The sequence below is a fragment of the Onychostruthus taczanowskii genome, unplaced genomic scaffold (genome assembly GCF_017590055.1).
Source record: "Onychostruthus taczanowskii isolate IOZ18803 unplaced genomic scaffold, ASM1759005v1 scaffold28, whole genome shotgun sequence".
NCBI classification, from domain to species: domain Eukaryota; kingdom Metazoa; phylum Chordata; class Aves; order Passeriformes; family Passeridae; genus Onychostruthus; species Onychostruthus taczanowskii.
Genome location: NW_024500128.1, coordinates 4929673 through 4954060, shown reverse-complemented (window position 1 = coordinate 4954060; position 24388 = coordinate 4929673). Strand labels below are relative to the sequence as shown.

Genomic DNA, 24388 nt, shown 5'->3' with positions numbered 1-24388 from the left:
ATCAATGTAGCCACTTAAATTCATGTTCTGTTGTAACCCCTGGGAAAGAGCCACTTACAACTATCTACACCAAAATGTACCTAGTAGTTACTGTGCACATCCAAACAAGAGATGACATATTTGTCTCAACACAGCTCACAGAGGGAAGGCCTCTGCAGTCTTTCTGTTGTGTGCATGTATTTTTAAATGCCTGCCTTGATAATATGGATTTAAAAGGAAAACACACGAGCTAGCCAAAGAAAGAGACCTCAGTGCGATCCCCTCATCCTAAGTAGTTCAGTTATTTGTGGCTTCTTTCACAATCTCCTGCCTGTAAGTCGTATGCCTTTCTCTGAACCCCTTCTTTTCCTACCTTCAGACCAGGATCTAGCTCTTATTCTCTGCTTACATTGTCCCCAGTGTGCCACTTTTATCAGAAGGGTCCCATTAGCAGGAAAGGGACATCCAAAGTACTGATAAAAGTAGTGCTAATTGTGCAAAACAATGCCAGGACAGCTATGATAACAAATTGTCATTGTTTTTGCTTCCTGCTGTTCTTACATCTTTTGGTAACATTAAAATTTGATGGTTACTTCATTCCCATAGATGCACTCGTTTATCCAGCTGGCCTGCTGCAGTACATAAGGATATTGATGCAGCTTTCTGCTGTAGAGAGACAGGTCTGGATGAGAAAAGAAGATTTGTAGTTGTAACTGCTCTTGAAACTATTAACACAGAAGACTAATTTCTACTTAAAGATGCTTTAAATGCATACTTGAGGAAAAAAAATATAACATCACAAACACCTTAAATTCACCATCAGCTCAGTGACAAAAACCAGTACGTTAAATTTAAGGATTTCTCCTAAGAGATTTCATGTGAGCTAAAAGTCTGCTTGGCTGAATAAAATTAGAGGACACATTTGTTCATTTTAGAGCTCTCCAACATGAGAACCAACACTTTGTTTATATAATGTTGCGTGCCTCATTAATATGTAGACTCACACAAACCTCACCATGACCCTCACTGAAATAAGGTTCAGGCAGACAATTTTCACAGAGGCCTCCAGGGCCCCACTGCACAGGGCAGTGGAGCCTGCAGGTTCTTGTTTTGTGTCACCCACCTGTGTTTCCCATGGGACATTGCACCAACTGTGTCATATAGGGTTCACATCTGGTTGCTCTGACCACCCACTACAGGACTCCTCAGATGGAATAAAAATGAGTTTCCATGACTGCATTGTCAGAGCAGCCTCCTGTGGAAAGCCAGGCTCAGAGTGTTTGGAAAGATTTCAAGGTTTGATTTGGAGAGACTGAGAATTCTCTCATTTCCATCTAATTCACTAAGGGGCAGACAGCTCAAGGTTTTTATCAGCCCTAAACAGAGAATGAACGCAGTGGTCACAAACTGACAGGGCTTACTTTGCTGGAAAACAACAGCACTTCAGTGTTCCACTGCCTCTTCTGCTTGTGCTGTTTGCCAGCAAATGCTCTCCTAAACATGGACACACAGGTGCTGAAGAATTACAGAAGGCAAAGTGCCAGAGGTGAATGAATGCACAAAACCAGTATGGCACCCCTTTGTACACGAAGAGCAGTGTAACCCATCTGCCAGGGGTTGCTTGTGAGAGTCAAAAGGGTTCAGCCATATGACGTGCCTTTAAACATTCCATCCCCAACAAGAATCCTTAAATTAACCTGCTCTGAGATCCTCATCAGGCACCTTGGAGAGTAGATTACACTGGCTAGGCTGAGCAAAACCTTGTCCAACTCTGCCTTTCAAATGCACTCTCAGGTTCTTGGGCAAAGACTTTACATTCATTCAAGAATTCATTCATTCAAGCAGAAGGAGTAAACTACTTATTTAAAAGCAAACCAGGCGAACAAAAGAATCAAAAGCTCCTATACTTGATTACCTTTACAAGCTGTTTTGACTTTAAAATAGACCAAACAAGCCAAACCCTAAGTGCTACCACGAGTCTTACCAGCATTGCAATTGAACTGTGAGTTGACAATATTTGGTTTTGCTAGCTCTGGCATGGCTAAGTGAAGAAAAGATTTATCTGCTCAGAAGGCCTTCCCCATATACAAGGAAAAATGTGCAATGAATATACCCTCTTCTTGGTTGAGTATTTCTATTTTCAAACTCTCAGTTAAGCTTGAATAAGTGGGCCTTACAATGATGTCTCTGGACCAGCTGCCATCATGATTCACAGCTGTGAGAGCAATTCAATAAACATCTCTTTTATCCAGTGCCACAGGGACATTTCAAAACCCCTACAGTTCCAGAGGTGCCTGCACCAGGAGCCCTGCCAAGTAAAGTCTAAGGACATTCACAAGCTACACCTCACATCTGCAGCAATTTACCACCAGTAGTTAGTAACCCCTTGAAAATACTTTCATAGTTCTTCCAGATAGTTTTACTAGAGATCTAATAAAAATGAGCTTGTTGAGCAAATAGTCTGTGAAGGTGTCTTAGGTAATTGTTTTTCAGGCTGTGCTTATAATTTCCAGTTCTACAGGGTGCTTCCCAGTGACCTGCAAGCAGTGGCACGTCTTAATCCCATTTCTGCTTGTACAAGCTCCTGAAAAGCGCAGTTTTTAGTGCCATCTAATGTCTGCCCAGACTGCATAACCTCCTGCTGGTACAGTGTGTCAGACTAATTCCATTTGAGCATGGATTCTCCTGAACCTGCTGATCCACAGCAAGACTCTTGGTTCATTACCAGTTTCCTGCCCCATTGCAGGAGCTTCCCAGCTAAATCCTTCCTAGCTCAGCTCATCTCAGCATCACCCTACAGCCTGAGGGTCCCACAAATGCCAGTGTCCCCTGTGACAGCTGGCTAGTGGTGCAGAGGCAAAAGGTCAAAATGACCAACTGTGTTTTCTCAGACACTGGGGCCGCCAGTCAGCTCTAATACTGTCTGGATCCAGCAGCTGACACTTGCCATGGCACCTAGAGCTTCCAGGAGAGGGGCTGGGAGAGGCTCAGCTCTAGGCTGAGTGGGTGTGAGTGACTGCTTTGGGGGTCCAGCTGGTAGTAGCAACTAACTGTGCTGCACTGTGCCAGGCCCTGGGAGAGATCTCATACCACTGGTCCTGCAGGAGAAGGTTGAGGGGTGTTGCCATGGCTGTGTAGTACCTGTTCCTTGATGCCTTGTGGGTTACACAATCTATGGGGTAACATTAAGGAGTGATCCTGGCCTCCTCTCACCAGCCAGATTTGGAGTGACAGGAGAAAAGTCCACCTGGTACAGCCATCAAATCCCTGGTCTTTGGTAAAAGGGAGAAAGGGACTCAGGAATTCCCATCCTGGCAAATGGCAGGGAAGGCTGATATATATGCTGAATTCAAACTGCCTGGAGGGGACTGCACAGGCACAGCAGTGTCCTTTCACTTGAGATTCCAAGTTTTTATTCCACCATTCCTTTCTACCACAATGGATTTGCACAGCACTTAACTGCATTCTAATTGACCAGAACTGTTAATTGTGTTATAAGCAAATTGCAGTCTAATTTTACTTAGCTATAACTGATAGAACAAAAAGCTACAGAAATTAAACTACATCAAAAGGAAACTGCACTAAACACTGGTGTGAATAGACTGAGCAAATGTGGCAACAGACCACTACCACAGCCAACACTATTTATAGAAATTAATATTTAGGGCTCAAGAGAATCTAAAATAGTTTTGTAATGTGTGGTTTTGCCACATCCACCACTCTAAAATAGAATTTGGATTTCAGTTAAATGGACAAAAGCTGGGGCTGTAAGATGACACTCATTGCAGGTATGTTGACTGAATATATACTGTTAGTTTACTGGTGGAGCTGAAGCCCATACTTCTAATGGCCATTTTTCTACCATCACATTTCTTCCCTCTTGCGAGACCAACTATTTTATTTAGTGTGTTGTAGAAAAGTCAGCTTATTGTGCAGATAAAAGACCAAGGGTGTTCATTGTGAAGGCCTAGAACTAGGTCATTCAGTTCCCCTTCCAGATTTAATCTTCTTTCTCTTTTGTACTAATGAGCCTGCAATGGAGGTGGCTTTTTACATTCTTTGGGCATTGAAATGAAAGCTGCCAGCACTTCGGCCCAAGTGAAAATATGAGAAAAAGCTCTATTTAATGCTGGAGAGAAAACATCTGGAGGTCCCCGTTGTCATGCCAGGTTCTTTGTAGAGATTTTGCTTTTCTAAAGCAATTGTTCACTCACATTTTTCCAAGAGCTGCATTTCAGGAGGAGAGCTGAGGATTATATCAGCCTCTCTCAATACATAACAGGGACCACATACTGCACCAACAGCATTAATATCAGGGAATACTCCTTTTGTGTCCATCCCTTCTGCAATCTCCCCAATTAGTCAGTAAATCCAAAATCATCTGGGGGTGTAAACTTTTACACTCACCAATGCCTAATATTATTCTCTTTGTGGCACAGCAGTGGTGACAAGGCACTATGGCTTTTGCCTGGAAATAACCCCATAATGGTAAGTTCATCAGCTTCAGCCACTGCTGAGTTTATCCTGTGATAAAATGCCTCAGGTCTCCTCTAGGATTTTACTTTTAAGGGCAGGGTAACCTCACAAGCACTTGTTTTCCCTGTGATTAAACATACCATTTTAAACAATGAAGCTAAAATCCCAGGTATGCAGTAACTTCCATGGCTAGGCTTTCTCAGGAGAGCTAAAAAGTAGAGTAATGCTTTAATATTCAGACAAAGAACCCTCCGAGAAGGAACCTGCCCGACAGACCTAGGCAATATTTCTCTGAAAGCCTGGCTTGGCTATGGTAGGAGTGACTTCAGCTCAGGGACTGAAGACTGAAAGCTGCAGATCCATGCCAAAACATATTTTCTTTTCTCACTAACCAGCTCATAAGGTTAATATGCAGACAGCTACTACTCCTCCTACATGCAGATAATTTCTCAGTTCATTAAACATTATTGCTAAACTACCAGTAGCTCTTCAATTACTCACCTCTGGATTACAACTAAGTAAGAGTAGAAATAGACATTAAACATTTTATTCCAAGGAAATTTCATGCTCTGCAAGATTATTTCAGATATTTGGTTTCTTTGGTGGGGGTGGACAGAGAGACTGGGTTTGTCTAGAATGAAGTATTTAGTTAATGCTGAAGAGAGATGCATTTATTGGTTCAGCAACCATTCATTTTGTTTCCAGAATTTGTACAATGGACAGAGCTGACCAGCCCCTTCCCTCCCACCGCTTCCATCACCTTGCTTGATGCTCTCCCTCCAGCAATATGAAAATGTCAACCCTGCACATTTTTTTTTTCACATTTTCACTTCTTTTTCCCAACTCCGTAGTTCCTTAGGAGAGGTCTCCTGCAGACACGTGGGGCCATCCTTTTTCCTGAATCCGTAAGTCTGAATTTCAAATCTTGGCACAGCACCAAGGAACTATCAGGAAGTCACTTTTGTTCTCTATCTTTTTCTGCTGAAAAGGGGCTGGAGGGACAGGATCAAGGTTTGAAGAAGACAGCAAGGAGTTAGATGAGATTACAAAGGTGACTAGATGAATACTATTTCAGCAGGAAAAAATCCCCAATAACACTTCTGGTTTTGGTAAGAAGAGAGGACATTGGCAACATGCTAGGGAGGGATACTTGCTGCTGGTAAAGAAAGGAGTGAAATATTGGAAATTTGATAAAATGCAAAGGTGCCTTTAAAATCACTCTAGGGCCTGCTTATTTGGGTTATTAAATGTATCCACTTTTACTTCTAAAAGATTTTTTCTCAAAAATATGAACAATTTATGACTTTCAGATCTAACCTCCAGCATAACTCCATTCCATGCCTTCCAGAACAGTTACCAGTCCCAGGAAACCTCATTTTTTCATTAAAAAAAAAAAATAAACAACAGCCAGACCTAATTCCTTTTCTTACAAAAGAGCTGATCAAGGAATCAATTTCCAGCTGGGTGTCAATCATCAACATTTATTTAAAAGCAATGTCACAAGTCCTCTGAACAACCCCTCTATTATGCAATACAAATTAGTATTAGTCCAGTTCTTCAGTTGGGAGCAAACAGCTTTAATGCTACCTTTTCCCCAGTTGTCAAAATTGTTGTATGACTGCCAGTTTGGGGACAGAAATAACATTGATTTTAATCTGTGTTCCCAGCTGTGAATCCAAATCTGAAACCTTTACTCTCTATTTTGTATTCAAAAGAAATTACTGTAAAATGACTTATGAATAGTGTCTTCCAGAATTTAATGGATAGACTCCAAAAGACCAGTTGAGCCTGGTATTTATGTTTTCCAGTATTATAGCTTCTCCTAATGACAGACTTCTTTTCAGGATACCTGTTCACCAGGTCTACTGGTCTCAAAGTCAGCCACGGTATGGGTTCCATCACGCAGCTCCTGACCTCAGGAGAGCTGCAGAGCCCAGGCTACAGCTGGGCTCTCTGCTGGGAATCTGTAACAAAGTTGAAGCCAGCCAGATCTTACCCAGCAGGTAAGAGAACCACACTTTCAGGGCATAACCAAACTCACCCATTACAAAAAGCACTGAAGTATCTTTCTATCTTTGCAAGGAGAAAGGAAGCTTACACAAAAATTGATATTTACACAAAAATATTTATATTGATAAAGTAACTGACACAGCCCATACAACATTTGAAAGGGCACTACTTTGATTAAACTGACCCCAGACAATCTGTTTAAATGTAATTCCAAATGGTTTTCTGATATCTAGACTGATGGGCTTGGTCTCTAAGTTTTATGAGGAGTTGTTGCTTGCAGCAGTTGCAATGCTCAAGTTATATTTACAGTTTTAATCTAGACCAGGAATGAAATCATTAAGGATTATGCTCTAATCTATCTGACCTGCAAACTATTTGTCTTGGGATTCTGTATCTTGTAATGAATATGTTCCAGAATTGAATAACACATCTGCATGTCCATTCTCCTAGGGAACCTCTCTGCTCCCCAAACAAACAAGCTTGTTCCACTTGTTCAATTTCCTCAAAGGGAAGGCAGTGAGAGGATTAGGGAAACTGGGTTAAATAGCAAAATATATTTAGGTGCCTACAGTCCTACAGGAATTAATGGGCATTCAGGCACCTAAGGGACTCACTGGAGCCTGTTCTTAAGCAATACTGGTAGTTCCCAAAGGTGGTGCAGCAGCAGCTGGCTGGCCATGTGGGCTGCATCCATGCCTGGGTGAAGTCAGTGGGCGGGGACCGACTCCAGATTCCTCCAGAATCAGGATCTTGTGCTTACTTTGTCATCTCTCAATTCACATTTGGAGGCAGCTGGGAATCATGTAAGGCCTATACCATCAAACCTGGTAGTTCTGAAATTCTGTTCTTACACCCACAAACAATGTTGACTGTTCCAAGTCATTGGGAGAGGAGCAAGCACTATCTTGTAATGTTGCACAGTGTCTACTACCATGGCTTCCTGGTCTGAGGGCAACTCCTAGTATTATCATTAGCATGTTTACCCTTAGTAATAGCAATTCAGAATTTCATTTCAATGGTATGATCATTAGTAGATCTTCCTCAGTCACAAAATCATGCCTGTTTCCTAGCATTGTTGGTAGACCGCATTTTTTTCTCTCTGAAGTAGCTCAGCCAGATTCTTCCTCACATGTAAATATTTGTGGGGAACAGGTAAACCTAAAGCTTTCTCTTCATGTGTTTTCATACAGAAAATTAGGAAACCCCTTTAAGATTCATCTGAGCTCTGCACAAGTGAGAGGAGCCTTGGCTGCAGATGGCTTTGCAGCATTTTGTTACATTTACATGTGTGAGTTAGCCTGTCATGCCTATCTGTATGTGGACTGGACCACCATGGATCACATAAGGCCCTCTGACTCTTAAATCTCTATCATGCGTGATGTACTTCAATTACAGTATATGAAGGTTAAATACTGCTGTGAAGCCACTCACCTGAAAAGACCACTGTTCCTCAAGACCACACTGAATGCAGCTGGGATCAGTTTCTGTCTCTCTGATGTGAGCTCAGTGCCAGTTTTCTGCTTTTGGCTGCTTTGCTCTCCTTTTTTTCTTTTCAAGTCATGGGTCTTAGCACTTTGTTCTAGAGTGGTCACTGCTCCTGCCCCAGGAACAATGAGGTGCTGCCTGCTGGTTGTGGCAGCTGTTATTATTTCACAGAACTAAGTGTCCATGGGATCACAGCATGCAGTAGGCTACAGTTGCCAGATATGAGAGTTAGGATGCAGAATGACCTGGCCTACTCTACAAGGCTCAAAAGAATGAGGCAGTAAGGCATCTCAAAAAGTCCCCTTACTTCAGGGCTAATATTTCCATCAGCAGCTAGAACTTTCCACATAGCAGTCCTTAACAGAACTAGTATACCACAATACCATGAAAAAAAAATCATTCAGTACCTTCTTACACTGCAGGAAATGCTATGTATGTATATTTATTTATTTGTGTGGAAGATTCCCCACAGAATATCGGCAAGTCCCTCCACACATGAGTTGAAGATGCTAGGCTACAATTTGGATTAGAGCTTGTTCTGTACTACAGCTGCAAGGATGGCAGCAGGGAGGCTGCGGGGCCCGAGCTATTTATGTGTGCTACTTGTGGTTTGAGGTCTTACCAACAATGAGATCAGGCAGGGCCTTGGGCAGGAACGAGCCCTTACAGCTGCATGGTTGGACACTGCTGTCATGGAATGTACCCTCAGTTCTGTGGGGATGGAACCAACCAAGTTACTCCAGCAGGTGCTGGTGAAAGGCCAGCTTGTTTCCTTCAATCACTGAGCCTGGCTTACGCTCCTGTACACCTCTGCAAAGACAGGGAACACATCCCTGCTTTAATCAGAAAGACAGATATTATTTTAGGAAAACAGGTTCCAATTACCAAGACATTTCTCTGGAGCTGTGTCTTGGCACTGACTGCAATCACACGCCCATGAACCAGGTTTTCACTCGATGCAAGTCAACTCCAGTTATACATAACTGGCTCCAGAGTTTCAGAAACTCCGGCCTTGTGGTAACAGTGTACTTTCTAATCACATAATGTTGTAAGTCATTGTACTGTAGCTGATTCTTCACTCCTAATAATGATAAGAATAATAAAAAAGGTTAAAGTACAAAAGGAAGGTTCAGTTTTACAAAGCTCCCTTTATCTACCTGGATCCTGTTAAGGTCAGGAGAAAGTCTGCTTCTGACTCATAACAACATTTGAATCAAGTGCTGAATACACTTCACACTGTACAATTTCAGCTCAGGAAGGAACTGACTTTCTTAAAGATAATGACAACTTTTATCCTTTCTTAGTAAAAGTCCTAGGAGTATTCACCAAGTCAGAGCATTTTTCTCTTCTGTAAGAGTTTTAATGAAAGTCAGTTATCATTTTGATCCTGTAGATGTTAAAAACTGGTTTCAGCTGCCTTTCAAGAAAAAATTTCCACTGAAATTCAAATGGCTGAGAGCATTTGTGGAGCCCATATCTAATGGCCTGCTTCAAATTCTTACAGCTGTTGGGAAGGGAGCAGGTCCCCAGACATTGTCCATACTCAGATCCACTCAAACACCCTTATGGGACCAGCCAGCCTGAAGTGGCACTGGAGAGGCCCATCATGTACAAACTTCTGATTCCTAAAGGTTCTTCCTTTGAATTCTGCCATGTTTCTGAATGGCTTTGAATGGCTGGATCATCACAACTCTTTCCTGTACACAGCTGGGTCTGGCAGGCAGTCACTCTCATTGCCTCCAGGCACACAAGCACTGAGAGCCCTTCTCCACCTCATTCTACCAGACCCAAGACCATCCCTTCTCTCAGCCTGCAGAGAACTAAGTGGAGAAGGAGTGACTGTTTAAGCCCCAAAAGCAGATAATTTACTGATGATTCACCCTCCAGCAGTGGCTTGCTGTCTGAGGAGGGGCAGCACTAGTTGGTAGAAACTGTGGAGATGCACTAAGGCAGGTCTGCCTCTTTCTGGGACACTTTGCCATGAGCTTTCACCTGTTATGAAGCCATAGCTGTTGTTTCCTGCCTCTCTCAGTAGAGTCCTTTCTTCTCTCTGAAGTGGTGCACTGGGACTCTTCCTCGCACCTCTTGCACAGGGCTCTGAGCCCTGCACTGAGCTAGGAGTCATCCATGATGTGCAGCTGCTGTGGAAAGGATAGATCTAAGAACAGATTTTCAGATCTACCTCTCAAGCAGAGGTAATTTGGGGAACAGTTGCACACGGGTCATGCCTGCAACCACCTCGTTGACCAAATCTTTACTTCCATATTCCCCTATCTAAGCGCTACAGTTACTTCTCCTGGCTTCAGTGTCACTATTTTCAGCATTTGCTGTCTTCCAGTGACATCTAGGGATAGAGACTGGAAATTGCAAGCTGGACGCTTACATAGGCATTGTTTAAAACATATTTCAAACTGATAAAATTTGCTTCTTTGATAAGCCAAAAGGCTTAAGGAACAATTGTAATTAAGATCAGGTGAAAATAATCTTGCATGTTTCTCAGGGTTGAATTGATGCCCCAAGGTCAATTCCTCAACTCATGTGCATTAGCATTAATTTCATTAAGTGCCTACAGAGACATGGCAATAATCGAGAAAACATATTGCTCTGGTACAAAGAATACAAGCAAGATAAAAGTACATCAGTATTAACGACAAAATGCATGAAAGGGAAAATGTCATCAGGAGGACAAAAACACTTTGAGGTTAAAAGATCAAACAAGTTGCTTGAGTAGCTGGATCCGTTATTTACTCATTTCTACCACTACTAAATTACTCATTACATTCATGTATCAGTCCCCTGATCACAGAGAGTCGCTGTGCTTGGTGATTCACCTACAAAGGATTAAGATATCAGCCCTGCTCTGGAGATCTTACCTGCAGGACCAGGCAGAACCAAAGGATGGAGGCAGTAGAGCAGAGGGAACGGAGGCTCAATCTACACTGCTTTGCAGCCTGGCTTTGTATTAGACTTCAGTTCACAGTGTTCAACAGCTTATCCCTGCAGGATCAAAGCAGAAGCAGCAGCAAGTCTTCCCCCTGTGCCTTCATTTCTTTAGGGAGCACAGGCAGGCTTCCTCCAGAACATAATCAGGGACTGCCAAGCGGGATTAGACAGAAACCCATGTGCCTGTGTAATACATCACATGAAAGATGCAGAAATGTGTAAGCTGACTCTTTCAAAACAGACTTCGTGTGACTGTATAATCTACATCTGCTCTGGGTTTCCCCAGTAAATCTAGACTTCCTAAGTATTCACAGCCCAACAACGAAAATAATTCTGTGCTAATTCATGCCTGGACCTTTGCAGAACCTAAAAAAATACTGTCCAGATTCTCTTCGATGGCAGAAGGAAATATAGAACATATTATCTGAAGAAGGCATCAAGAGAAGTGTTTATATGTGTATCAGAGGCCTGCTTGTCCAAACCTAAATTTATATAATTAAATATGTTCACATGTACAAAAACATGTGAAGAGAATTGGGAGAGGCAAGCTGCTAGTTTCGCAAGAACTTTTGGTCTGAGCAAATGAAGCTGTGCCACCTATGGTCCAAATTCAGTGAACAGAAAAAAATCAGCTCAAAACTAGAGGTCAAGAAAAATTTTGAAAAATAAAAGTCAGTGGATGCTTTGCCAGTATCAGCATTGCAAGACACAATCCTGAAAATATGGTCTATCGAAAGCTATTAAATCCAGGGATATTTCTCTTGATAAGTGTATGTGAAGTAACTGGGAAAAAAAATCCATCACTTTGCCCCCTGCAGCCACTTTGTCAGATCACTAAACCACTAGAGAAAGCACCAACCCTTTTGTTTCTGGTTTTGCCACCACTGTTGTTTCTATCCGACAGCAGCACTGCTCAGCAGCCAGAGCTGGTGCCTGTTCTGGGGCAGTCACAGGCAACTTCCAGTTTCCTGGTGCCCATCAGGGCAGCACCAGTTGCAGCAGGCTCTCCAAAAGATTCAACATGGGGACCTGGGAGAAAGCACTGCTTCAGGGCTGATCTAGGGAACTGAAATAATTGCAGCAGGAACTCTTTTGGGCAGGAATTACATGAATATAAGACAGGCATTAATTTTAAAAGCCTCATTGCAGAAATAACACAGTTGGAAGATCCCTACATTGTCTCTTTATGCTCAGTTGTTTAAGCTAAGCTTTCCTTTAAAGCATTCCTAAGGCCTTCCTCCTGAAAACATACCACAATGTACATACTACAATATTAGTAGCCTGAAATCAAATTGAGACAGTTAAGAAGATACTAGAAACTAATAGGAAACTAAAGATCACCTCCTATGAATTTAGATGAATGTTGGCCTTGATGATTTGTGTTTTTATTCCTGTAATCCCCACAGCCAACAAATGACAATTTTCCCTCCTCAGAGGGTAGGTACTGCCTTGAAGTCAGAATGCTTATCAGACAGACAAAAAGTAATTAAATGACTGGAGGGACACAGTAATGTGTGTCACAATTTCTGTGTGGCCAGGCCACATCCCACAACCAGAGTGCTCTGGTACTTTGAATTTACCACCAGAAACCCAGCTCTGTATCAGTCTGAACCACTAGGAGAAGTAGACAAGACTTGGAAATAGCACAGATCCTTTTGCACAGTGTAAACACAAGGCAGCAGATGCTTCCATGTTCAGGCTTGGCTTCAGGTGGCAGCAGCCTGAAGGGCTCTACACTGCTCAGGAAGCAGGATGCAAACACCTCCTTCCCACAACCTCTCCAGAATGGATTTTTATCTTCCATAAAATTACCAATGGACGATCAGGGTGATTTAAATCAGTACTGGAACTTCTACTACCAAGACAAATTAAACAATTTGACGACCCCAAGAGATGTCCCTCCCCTCACTCAGTGTCCCTATAAATAGCTTATCACAAATGGCAGCGATGGGTGAAGATTCCAGGTACAGCAACTTTCAAACAGAACAAAATTCACAATATTTTAAATTAAGTAAGACCACTACTGGACAATCAGAAAATTTCTCCATGTCATTTCAACAATCTTACTGAAAGGAAAGGCACTTAGGCACAGAAAATACTCTCTGCTCAATATTGCATGTAAGGAAGTCATACAGAATACTTACATAACTAATGTGTGGATTAATTTATGGGTTACTATTTACTAAAGGAATCTGGACAGTGTTTGTGTTCTGTACCTTGAAATTCATCTCCAGATGTGGGCTCTGAGTTGCAGGTGTAGGTCACAGACACAGTGTCAGACAGTGACACGTCTGCAGGGCCATCTTTCCCCGCTCTTACTGAGTACAGGTGCTCACACTGATGTCTGTTCAGTCTGTTCACTGGGTGTAGCCAGAAGCCATCCCAGCACAGAAATTTCTCTGGTACAGAGTAGCTAAAGGCTGCTTCCTCTGTGACAGGGGCTGCCCTTCAAGAGATCTTTCCAGCAGGATCCTTGGGAATAGACCATTTTAACCCTTCTTACCCCAGAATTACTGTCCAATTACATATCAATGCATTTAATGTGACTTGCAGGGTCTACCTAGAAGGGCAACCTTTCACTTGTGGAAGAACCATTTAAACAACCACAGTACCACCCCTTCCCTGGGGTCAGCTGTCCTGTGACTGCCAAGGTTTGTCTGAGTGTACTGTAGGAACAGAGCTGTGCCCCTGTCTGATGGTGAGAGGGACTGCAAACACTGCTGACAGCTAAATCCTCTCCACTTGGAACCACATCTGAATTCAGCTGCCTGGATCATGTGCTGTGTGGCTTTTCTGATTTTTTTTTTTTTTTTTTTTGCATAATCACAGCAAAGATGGGCTGTAAATAAAAATAAAGAGAATAATAAAAATAACCCCACTTATTGTATACACAAGTCCTTTTAATCAGGCCCCAAATTAATTTCAGAAATGTGCTGTCACATTTCACAGATGCAAGATATTCTCAAAGAGCTGAAACCAAACTTGAGCACATTTCTGGGTTTATCCTAAAATACTGCGCATTTTGCTTATTGAAGAAATTAGATGATCCTCTTCTACCCAAAGTTTTAGACCTCAAGCCAATCGTCTTGTTTTAGAACCACAATATTCCAAGGCAAGTCACAGTATTTTTAAGTTGGTTAATAGAGATTATGTTCGAAATTTAAGGGAGGAAATATAACACTTCTGTATGAAATCAAAGCTGATTTTACAAGAGGATCATGCACATCTCTATTAAATTAAGTGACTTTTATCTTCCACCAAAAAATATAATCCTCCTTAACAACACCATAAAATTCCATTTGTTTTAGAAAAGCATATATCAAATAGCACTGGAACACTTTATTTCAAAAGACTTTGTTGTCTCAGCTTTGTAGCAATACTCCAATACAGGTTAAGACTTGTTAATTAAGAGATCAATGACAGGTATATAGCAAACTTAAAAAAAGGCAAGCCAAGTACAAATCCTCTTTTGAGATTATTTTTGTATTTTTCATCTAAATGGGAAACAGTAGGCATGAAACATCTATACAACAAACATGAAACAACTATGCCATTTTTCCCTTAATGATCTCTAGAGCTTTTGATCTGGCAACTGGAAAACAACCTTCATGTTGCCATACTCAGGGGACAGACTCCTGACTGAGTATGGATGCAGAAAGCCATAGTACTTAAATACACACAACGCTCTAAGCCCACTTCCATCTCCCCCGTGGCAGCAGCACATTAGTTAGAGGAATGCTCAGTGACACCAATCAACACTGAACACATGCAAGGGACAGTAACTCCTACTGTGCCTCAGCCAGCTGTAAAAAACACCTCCCCCCCTGTTTTAACAGGCTAAATATCGATCTTGTATGCATTTTCACATAGTGTGAGGAACTACTGACCACTTAAAGGTGTTACACATGGATCCTGTACACTAGAGCCTTGCAGAAGGATTAAAGAATTAATTGCTGACTGGAACTCAAGGTACATCTGTCCTATTCTGCAGAATTAGTGTGGTACAGCCTGTAAGAATGCAGGAGACCAGATAAAATTTAAAAAACCTACAAACAGGGTATGGCATTACAGCAGGGGTATCTGATTACTGCCTGGCTGTAGGTAACACAGGCATCTTCAGGGCAACTACATACCAACTACAAGCAGGATGGCACTATAGGAAAAAATGAGGAGTTCTGCCTAATTGTTATTTCAAATATTTGAAACTTAAGCTTCAATGACTTTGCATTTTAGAGTTTTATAATGGCTTTAGATGTATTTAGAACCTTAAATGTCAAACTTTCAAGGACATTTAACTAGGATTTTTAAAGATACAGAGAGAGGGAAACAACAATGTTACAGAGGTCTTGCAGTCCAGGAATCTAAGTTAATAAAAACAAACTTCAATATAAACATATTTCCTAAGACAGTTTTTTTACTCGTTCCCTCCTCCCCCTTCACAGAAGCTCTCCAAAACAAAATGTTATTCACTGAGGCTGTGCAAAAATGGAGTTCAGGAATAAAGGTTCAAGCAAAGCCACTGAAGCAATGAATAGCATGCACACACAGTCCAGGCATTCCTCTTTTCAGAGGTTACTCCACTCAAGAATTTTCTGCCCATAGTTGTGCTCCTCATGCTCATCTCTGAGATGCAGTCAGACTTAGTAAACCACAGGTGACAGTCAAGGGCCTGATAGCTCACACAGAGAGAGGAAGTAGGCATTTTACAGACTAAATTACTAAATCTCATATTCTACAAACAAGAACTGCTTGGTATTTGGGAAGTGAGGGTTGTATTGCTCATAGCTGCATTAATCAGATGGAGACTCAGAACAGACAAATTAGTGAATTTATTTATGCAACACCTTACTCCACGATATCAGCTCAGAGTCAGCTATAACAGCCTAATAAAACTATGCACAAGGCTGCGAATTCAAAACAAGTTTCTACATCCAGTAACACCTTGAGATTAAGCCTAAGTATCACTAAGAAGGCAATCTTAGGTAGGTCTGAAGGATGCAGACTTCACAACATTACAACAAAAACCCTCAATTTTTTGCAGTCTGAGTTTGGCCAGTCTCAGCCTACTAGTGGACTTCAGAAGAGTTTTCTAGCATAAGCTCATTTTTACTGCCTTGGCAATTATGGCCCACATCCTTCAACATTTTTTAACCTACTTTCGAATAGATGAAAAGATTGAAATCTGCCTTCATTCTGAAAACAGATTTTTGTGGCAGCAGTTTAAAAAGTTATTTTCCAAAGCCTTCCTTTTCAGCATTTTAAAACATAGATATGTACTCCAAATAAGTTTAGCTTTGACAAAGAAGTTTCAGAATAAGATAACGAAACATGATATTGTCAAAGCTTTTCAACTAGAACATACGAAGAGCCTTGGGCTTTTACCAAGGCTAATTACAATCTCAGAAACACTGTTTCAGTTTAAAAGACTCATGGACAAAAATTTCTGCTTTCCTTCTAGAAAGATCAAATGGTTTGTTGCCACAACAAATCTCACCTCTTTAAAACTTCAAATATGTTACGTCTTATTCCATCTCCTTATAATTTTGCCCTTCAAAGGTCAAAACACAAGCATCTCCATCCAAGCCACCTATCAACTGCAAGGCTCCTTCTATTAGAAAGGATTTTTAAACGAGGAGGAAGAAAATCAAAGATTTTTCTCATTTATTCCAAGCAGAATGACTATGGAGAAATGACTCAAGCTTAGGTAGTAAAAGTTAATGGAATGCCATCTGAAATGAAGACTGACTCAGTAACACGAGACCTGCGAGTCATTTGTTAATCTTCAATTCAAAGCCCACTAGAACAACTTGTATAATACCAGTGAAACAGAAGATACTGCTTGTTTTTCCTCTTGAGCAGGAGAACAAGCTTTAAATAAGAACATCAGTTTTTGGTCATGTGATAAAATAAAAATCGCTAACTGCTATGTCCCCCAAAAAGATTGATTACTTAGCAGTTAAGAATCAATACTAGGTAAACTTGCACTAGAATGACTTTATTCTGCTCATCTACAAGACTTGCATAAGATTTATTTTTGGATTTCCATTTGGTATGTGGGTATTTTATGCTTTGCATGAGGCATTTCCTCCTCCTGAATGTATTGCACCTTAACAGTATACCATCTTCTGGAGCATCCTTTCTCTGGAACAGTTAAGATCTGTAACATCAGGCAGTATTTGTGGAGACTGAGACTAGATTTTTATAAGTGGAATTGTCTAGACCAGATGGAGAAAGAAATCATCATATAATGCTCCCCTAATTGTTGCTAGTGCCTTATGGGTTCATTTCTGAACTCAAAAATCTAAAAAAGAAAAAAAAGTTCAAATGAGTTAAAATTGAAACATTTCTGTTTAGAAAGGCAAATATGAATAGGAAATAAAGTACAGGTACATGTGATATTAAATAATACAGTTTTACCTAATTCTTTATTACTTAGGTAGTAAACAATTATTTTATCAATTTAATCTTTTTTTTTTCTGGCTAAGTTATTAGTAAGTCTTAGCAGTAGAGATATGTCTCTTTCTTTCTTTCCAGAGAATATATGATATCACATCAAGTTTTTAAAGCATTTGGCGCTATTGTTATGGTTTTGCAGCTCAGTGTTCTGAATTGTTTCAGAAAAAATTTCCATGTCAACCTCAAAAGGAAGACAACATCTGCTTGTTTCACCAAATGAATTAATGTCATTCTTCACGAGACATATCCTACAAGCAGAATAGCAAATGCTTACAGCTAACTAAAACTAGCTTACAAGCATGGTGAAACAAACCTATTATAACTTCCAGTAAAGCTGAAAGAATTGCCTTCTAGAAAAGTAAACCAAACCAGCTTTCTGTAGTAATACCCAAACACGAATACAAAACTCTCCATGTCAACCATCAATCCTAGGAAAACTTGTCAAAGCAGAGAAATGGTTAGTGTAGACCCTGTTCCCTTCCCTGCTCCTGCAGCTAGCACTACCAGCTCAAACACTCTGCTTGCCAACTTTCGATGCACAGTCGCGGCAGAAGCCGACAATGTCTTTTCCCCCTACTCAGTGACAGAGGAGATAGAATATCCCATCCACTGCCTTCAAATGTTTTGGGACTTTAACCCAAATGTTTTGCCTTACCCCTGCTTTTGCTTCACACTAATACCTCACAGTCACTGCAATAAAATTTAGAGAGGATCCAGTTACTTACACAGCAAACAATTGATGTCTTATTATGCTGCTACTAAGGTACACCTACACTACAGGCTTTAAAGCTCTAGTCTTACAGCTACAGGGTGAGATCGCATCAAGCTGATCTACTGATTAAACAGCTAGCACTTAATCATGTAGATTTTCCAATTTCTTCAAACAGCAGTGAGCTACACTTGCCACAAAGCAGTTCAGCCATTCTTCAGCAAGAATGCAGAGCTATTTCAAAACTTAGGCTAAAGCATTTCAAATATCCCGGAAATTATATGAATAAACTTTTATTTTTAAGCAACAACACACACTATTTGAATAAAACTCACACATTTAACTCAGATGGAGAGTACTAAACTGAACAATCATCACTAATACATTTCCATTGGAAATGTGTTAAAGTTCACAAGGGTCTTCATTACCATCTTACTGAAGTTTTCTTATGTGTTTCTATTCTACACACCACCTGTTTCATGAAGTCATGCAAATCAAATTGTAAATGTTCAAGTAATGGGGAAGTCCATTCACTGCAAAGACTCATTTTTCACAGAAGAGCCAGGATAGGTAAGACCAATACTGCAGGGTTCTTCATAAAAGTACAGGTGTATTAGAAACCATGAACTTTCAGTTGTTCTTCCTTGACAATGCCAATCTAAAGGAGAGAAACAAAGTATTTTAGTAAAGATGACATATTGAGGCAATTACAGTGATATCAAGTTATTACAATCTTATACTTTGATTTAAAAAACTGCTATACAGTGTGTACACTCAATGAAACATTTTTCTAGTTTACAGAATGTTTCTGGGCCAAGCAGAACAATTGACTAAACAAAAAGAAAATCTTATCAGACATCTAATTTGTTCTGTAGTCCTAGAACTTTGCCAGTGTAACAACCCTGCGTTATCATTTGCATCAGAGTAGGCCTCTTTCCTCTACAGTGTTTTCAGTCTCACGATTATGGTTTGCATTGAACACTTCATTTCACAAGCACAGAGCTCGAGTTGCACTGCCAGAGAACAAGTGGGGTGTTGTAACAGTGCAAAGGCACTCTACAGTGCTTTGGTTCGTACCAGAGGCTTACTCTCATACCGCAAGTGTCATTTTACTTTCTGGCTGAAAACACAAAAGAACTACAGTGGCCATCTTTGGCTGGTTAATTAGCATCAGTACCACCTGTCACCCTATTGCTTCCAGAGAGGTTTAGATATTTATCTGCAGTCCCTCACCTCCAAGAGGAATTGGCAAATGTTCTTCCTCTGGTCACCTTGCAGCTGGATAACTTCACCGTATTCAGGATGCTCAATCACAGTACCATTACAAGCAAATTTCTAAGAGAAAAACATCCACATTATAAGACATCTGATGCACATTGTGATTTTGCTTAGTCAGTCTTTTCAGAAGAACTTTGTCTCAGAAGCTGCTTACTATTTTGATGCCAAGCCAGGCAAAGGTTAAATCAATTTTACTGGCTCTGAGGGCAAATGGAATATATCTCCTGACACATACATACACAAACTAGACTGCTGATGGTAAATTCAGGGAATGACCGGATTAGCTACTGTGCAGAAGGAAATGGCCAACAGTCATTGCAAGAGTGAAAAACAAAGTCATAAGATACAGCCTTTCAACTCCACACTATTTTAAAATAAGTATTTTTATCCTGGCAGAACTAAAGGCCTCTATTTTGAGCAACGACCCAGCTGTAACAGAGGCAGGAATAAAAAGCAGCTCTACTTTAAACTGATTTTATTCTTCATATCAACAAAGCCATAGATCTGTGAAATTTAAAAGAAACATTCAGAATATATTTTATTTACTTCTTTTTAAGATAGAAATGTTTAACCTTTTAGCAAAACCAGTGTCACTGGACACTGATAAATGTTTTGAGAAAGGGAAAGTACTTGAATATGAAAGTGGCGTGCACCGGAAAGAATGAAGTGAAATAAATATTTTGTTACTTAGTATTAAAAGCTATCTTACTCCTTTAAAAATAATCATTATCAAATCAGCAACTTCACCTTTTTGAAAGCTTTCACAAGTTTCTTCTTGTCATAATCATCTGCAATGCCCTGAACAGTTGTTAGCGTCTTTCTTCCGTTTCGTTGCTGGATCCTTATATGAATGTAATCCTCAGTCCCCGCCGGGAGTAAGTCGTCGCCCTTTGTTGCATCAGCAAAGGGGTCTGCAGGAGGAAAAAGGTTCATGTAATTCCCACAAAGGAAAACACCCAAGTTCAAAAGTAAGGAGGAAGATTCTCACTTCACAGAAAATTATCATTGTATTCAGGGTATCATCTTGATGTGTAATCCCTGTTTAAAAACACACTGTTAAAACCAAAGTGCTTTTCCTAAGGCTGTATTAAGTATCATTACACTAGGCGCTCAGGACAGCCCTCTCAACTAGCACGCACACACCTTCCCAGGTAGGAATGGTTTTCTGCTACATTATCAGTTTGCTTCATTGTTTCTTGCAAACTGTAAATCCTGACCCTGAAAACGTGATTCTGAGAGAACACCAAATGCACTGAAGTTTTAGACAGCCACGTACATTTAAACTGAAATAAAGCAACTGCTTCTCTTACCAGATCAACTGATAAGAACAGAGAAATAGAAAAGCTCTAGAACAGACATTTCCTTACAGGTCCAGAACAGAACACTGTGGTAACTACCACACTTCCAGCATGTTAAGCCATGGATAACTCTAGGCTACTAACAGAAATGAAAGAGAGATACACTCCAACAGATGTCAGAGGCTGCCTGGAAACCAGAACTCCTACAGTCAGCAGCTTTAGTCAAGAAATGTAACAAAATTAATTTAGGCTTAGACTAAGAAGAAAGGTCAGTTCTCAAATTCTTCCAAGCTTAGCATTTATCTAGCACAGGCAAACAGAAAAGCATTTAGAAAGAAGGGGGCTTCTGGGTTAACACTTCTTATACTCTGTACTTCACAAAAACATACTTAACACTCAATCAAGAAATTTTACAGCTCTACAAATCTCCTCATCAGTAGCTCCAAATCAACCTTGAAGCATGAAGTATTTTGTTACTTTTCAAGAACAATCACAAATAATTTTTTGTACTAATCAGAACGATATTTAAGAGCCCATGTAGGTTCAATAGCCATGCAAGCTAAAATTTTTCCCAAACTTCCATTCAAAACTCAGCTCTAAAAACACTGGTCAAGTTTTCCCATCCACTAGAAAGCAATGCCTCAAATGAGTAAAACTTCAGCAGAAACACAAAAAGTAGTTCAGCTGCAGATCCTTGTAGAAATAAGAATTACATGAGCATTAAAGACACTGAAAGCATAATGAGGATTCAAGCACCACAGGAAACAAATACAGCATTGGGAACCTCGACTAGATCAACTTCTACTATGGAATTTGTTAAACCATGCTGAATTTTACTGTCTCCCACAGCTTGTGGATCAAACACTAACAGAAAATCTTAAGTCAAAGAAAAAGTGAAAGAAAAAGAAGACTTGGGCATGAGGATCACTTGGCAGAGTTTAGGACTCCAGGCTGCAGATAAGCCAAGATAGCTTGGCAGAGTTTAGGGCTCTAGGCTGGAAATAAGCCAGCGCTGTAGGTGTCAACACTGGATCCCTTCAAACAAATCCTCTGGGCGGACCTTCCTTAAGCACAGAGTGAGCTCCCAAATCTTGACTGAATGCAACCTTCTCACATGGCTAATACGTGCAGAAGATCAGAGTCCACACTGTGACCAAAAGCCTGAGACTACTGTATAAAGTGCTAACTTGCTCACTTCTGCTGCTTACAGATAAGGCAGGAGGAGAACGCTGGCTCGGCACGGTTAAACTTCGCTGCTGAGAAATGATCTGCTCTGCGTACCTCACTCAACAGAAACAATAATCTTTGCAGGGCTTGTATAGCGTTTTGGGACATTGCTGAGGATAGGATGCGGCAGCAAACCAACTGTAACTGATGAAATGATTTCCTCAGCAGAGGATACGAGCCCTTGATACGGGGCGTCAGAGCTGAGAACATGGCAGCACCTCCTTCGGGAGCAGCGAGGGGCTGAGCCTCCCGCCCGAGGTCTCCTCGCCGCACGCACTGAGCGCGTCCCGAGGCCGGCGACGCGGGAGGACAAGGACGAGCCGCCGGCGCTGCCTCACGGAGCACCGCGGCGAGGCCGCTCAATGTCACCGCGGGGGCGGGGGGCCCGCGGCAAGGCGGAGGCAGACGGCGGGGCCGGGGGCGATGGGTGGGTTTGCCGAGGGGGTGGCTGCGGGGGTGGCGGGGTGCCGGCGGCTCTTACCGAAGGATTGGAGGTTCTGGATCGAGGACATGCGACTCTGCGGCGAGAGGCTGGAGCTGCGGGGAAGCGAGTCCGCTCGGGTCACGTCTCCGGCTCCGCAGTGCCACGCGGGGGCGGGGAGCGGGAGGGAGCGAGGGAGGGGTAACAAAAGCGGAGGGACGCGGGGAGCGAGCCCGAGCCGGAGGACGAGAGCGAAAGGAAAGAGTAAGAAGAGGAAGCGCTAAGGGAAATAAAACGTGGAGGGAGGGACGGACCCCCCGCCCCTCGCCCGCACCGCCCCACAGCACCGCCAACGGGCGCCGCCCGCCGCGCTCCGCACAAAATGGCGTCCCGCACGTGACGGCCCCTCAGCCGCCCGGTGTACGGAGTCACGGAGCCATTCGTTTGGGAAAGGCCTCTGAGGTCATCGAGCCCAACCCGTGACCGAGCATCAGCATGGCAGCCAGACCATGTCACTGGGCGCCACATCCAGGCGGTGACTCCATCACCTTCCTGGGCAGCCCATTCCAGTGTATAATCACCCTTTCTGTGAAGAAATTCGTTCTCATGTCCAGCCTGAACCTCCCCTGCTGCAGGCTGAGGCTACATCCTCTAGTCCTGTAGCTGGTTCCCTGGGAGAAGAGACTTACCCCCACCTGGCTACACTCTCAGGCAGCTCTAGAGAGCAATAAGGTCACCCCTGAGACTCCTCTTTCCAGGCTAACATCCCCAGCTCCCTCAGCTGCTCCTCATATGACTTGTGCGCAAAACCTTTCCCCAGCTTCACTGCCCTTCTCTGGACCTGCTCCAGCACCTCAATGTCCTTTCTCATAACAATGTTCTCCTCAGTGGATCCCCAACAGCAGTGCTGGTGTGTTGCTGGAGCCCCGTGTTCTTCATGCTGCTGGCCCTCAGGGACCCCTGTGGCCCAGCAAGGGTGACCCCCATGGAGGCCCTTCCATACTCACATCCCTTTGGCTTGGGTACTTTTCCAGCTGATCTGAAATTGGGAGAGCACTTCCCCCTTCCCCATTAAAATGTGTTGGAAACCCCAACTCCCTCAGGCCCTCCTCACTGGGTAAAATGCTGCTTTAAATGCTGAATGTGGTGAGGGAGGCAGTCAGCACCCCACAAACCACATGTGTCTCCACTTCGGGCATGACTTGGAGACACAACAAGTTCCACCTCAGCATGAGGAAGAACTTCTTTACATTGAGAGAAGCAGAGCACTGGAACAGGTTACCTAGGACGGTCATGGAGTCTCCACCTCTGGAGACATTCCAAATCCACATGGACATGTTCTTATGTTACCTGCTTTGAGGTCAGAATGCCTTGGCAGGAGGGTTGGACCAGGTGATCTTGAGTCCAGTCCAGCCTTAACTATCCTGTGATGCTGAGAACTTTGCACCCTTTCAAGTGGGTGCAGCTGCTGTCCCCCAGTCCCTAGGGGCCACCATGGATGGCTGGCATGTGGCCTCACAGGACTCCTTGCTATCCATTCCTGTTTTTGGAGGGTATCGGCAGTGTAGGGGCTGAAATGGGAAAAGTTTGCTTTTAAAATGGTGTGCAGGTGTTACAAAGCTTGCTGGTCCTTATGAGGTGATTGCTGCTTTGCAAGCTGATTGCCAAGGGGGTGCTCAGGCAGAAGTGGCAGAAAGAACCTGTATTTCTCTTTTTATTTTTTTCCATTTTTGGCTTTTATACTAAACTTCAGTCCTCTCATATCAATATTTCTTGATATAAGATATCAAGAAATACTTCTTTTCTGTGATCCAAGATCTGGATCAGCACTGCAGTAGTTTTTTGAATGCTAGTGCGCAATGGTCTAAGAAAGTTTCTAGTCCTGGCACTTTGCAAGGAAGCTTTTCCTTCTTTCCTGGGGAAAACAAGCCCACTGGCTTTGGCACAAAACCTCTGCTTACCCTTTGCTACCATCATTGATTAAACCTTTCACTGCACTATGGGCTGTAGAGGGGGGTTGTTTAACTCATTCCCAAGCAGCTGCAAAAGGCACTATTGGGGTAGTAATGGGAGAATGGGGCAAGAGCTTGAGGCCACAATTTGGAC

General features: G+C 42.2%; 1 protein-coding gene across 1 annotated transcript; it reads right to left on the bottom strand.

Moving 5' to 3' along the window:
* Positions 1–15704: 15704 nt before the first annotated feature.
* EIF1B (eukaryotic translation initiation factor 1B) lies at positions 15705–22670 on the bottom strand. The gene is made up of 4 exons (XM_041407746.1): positions 22343–22670; positions 20084–20247; positions 19292–19393; positions 15705–18716 (listed from the first exon to the last, which is right to left on the bottom strand). Exons 1-4 carry the CDS (start codon positions 22371–22373, stop codon positions 18672–18674), a joined length of 342 nt encoding a protein of 113 aa, XP_041263680.1. The 5' UTR covers positions 22374–22670; the 3' UTR covers positions 15705–18671.
* Between the last annotated feature and the right edge of the window lie 1718 nt (positions 22671–24388).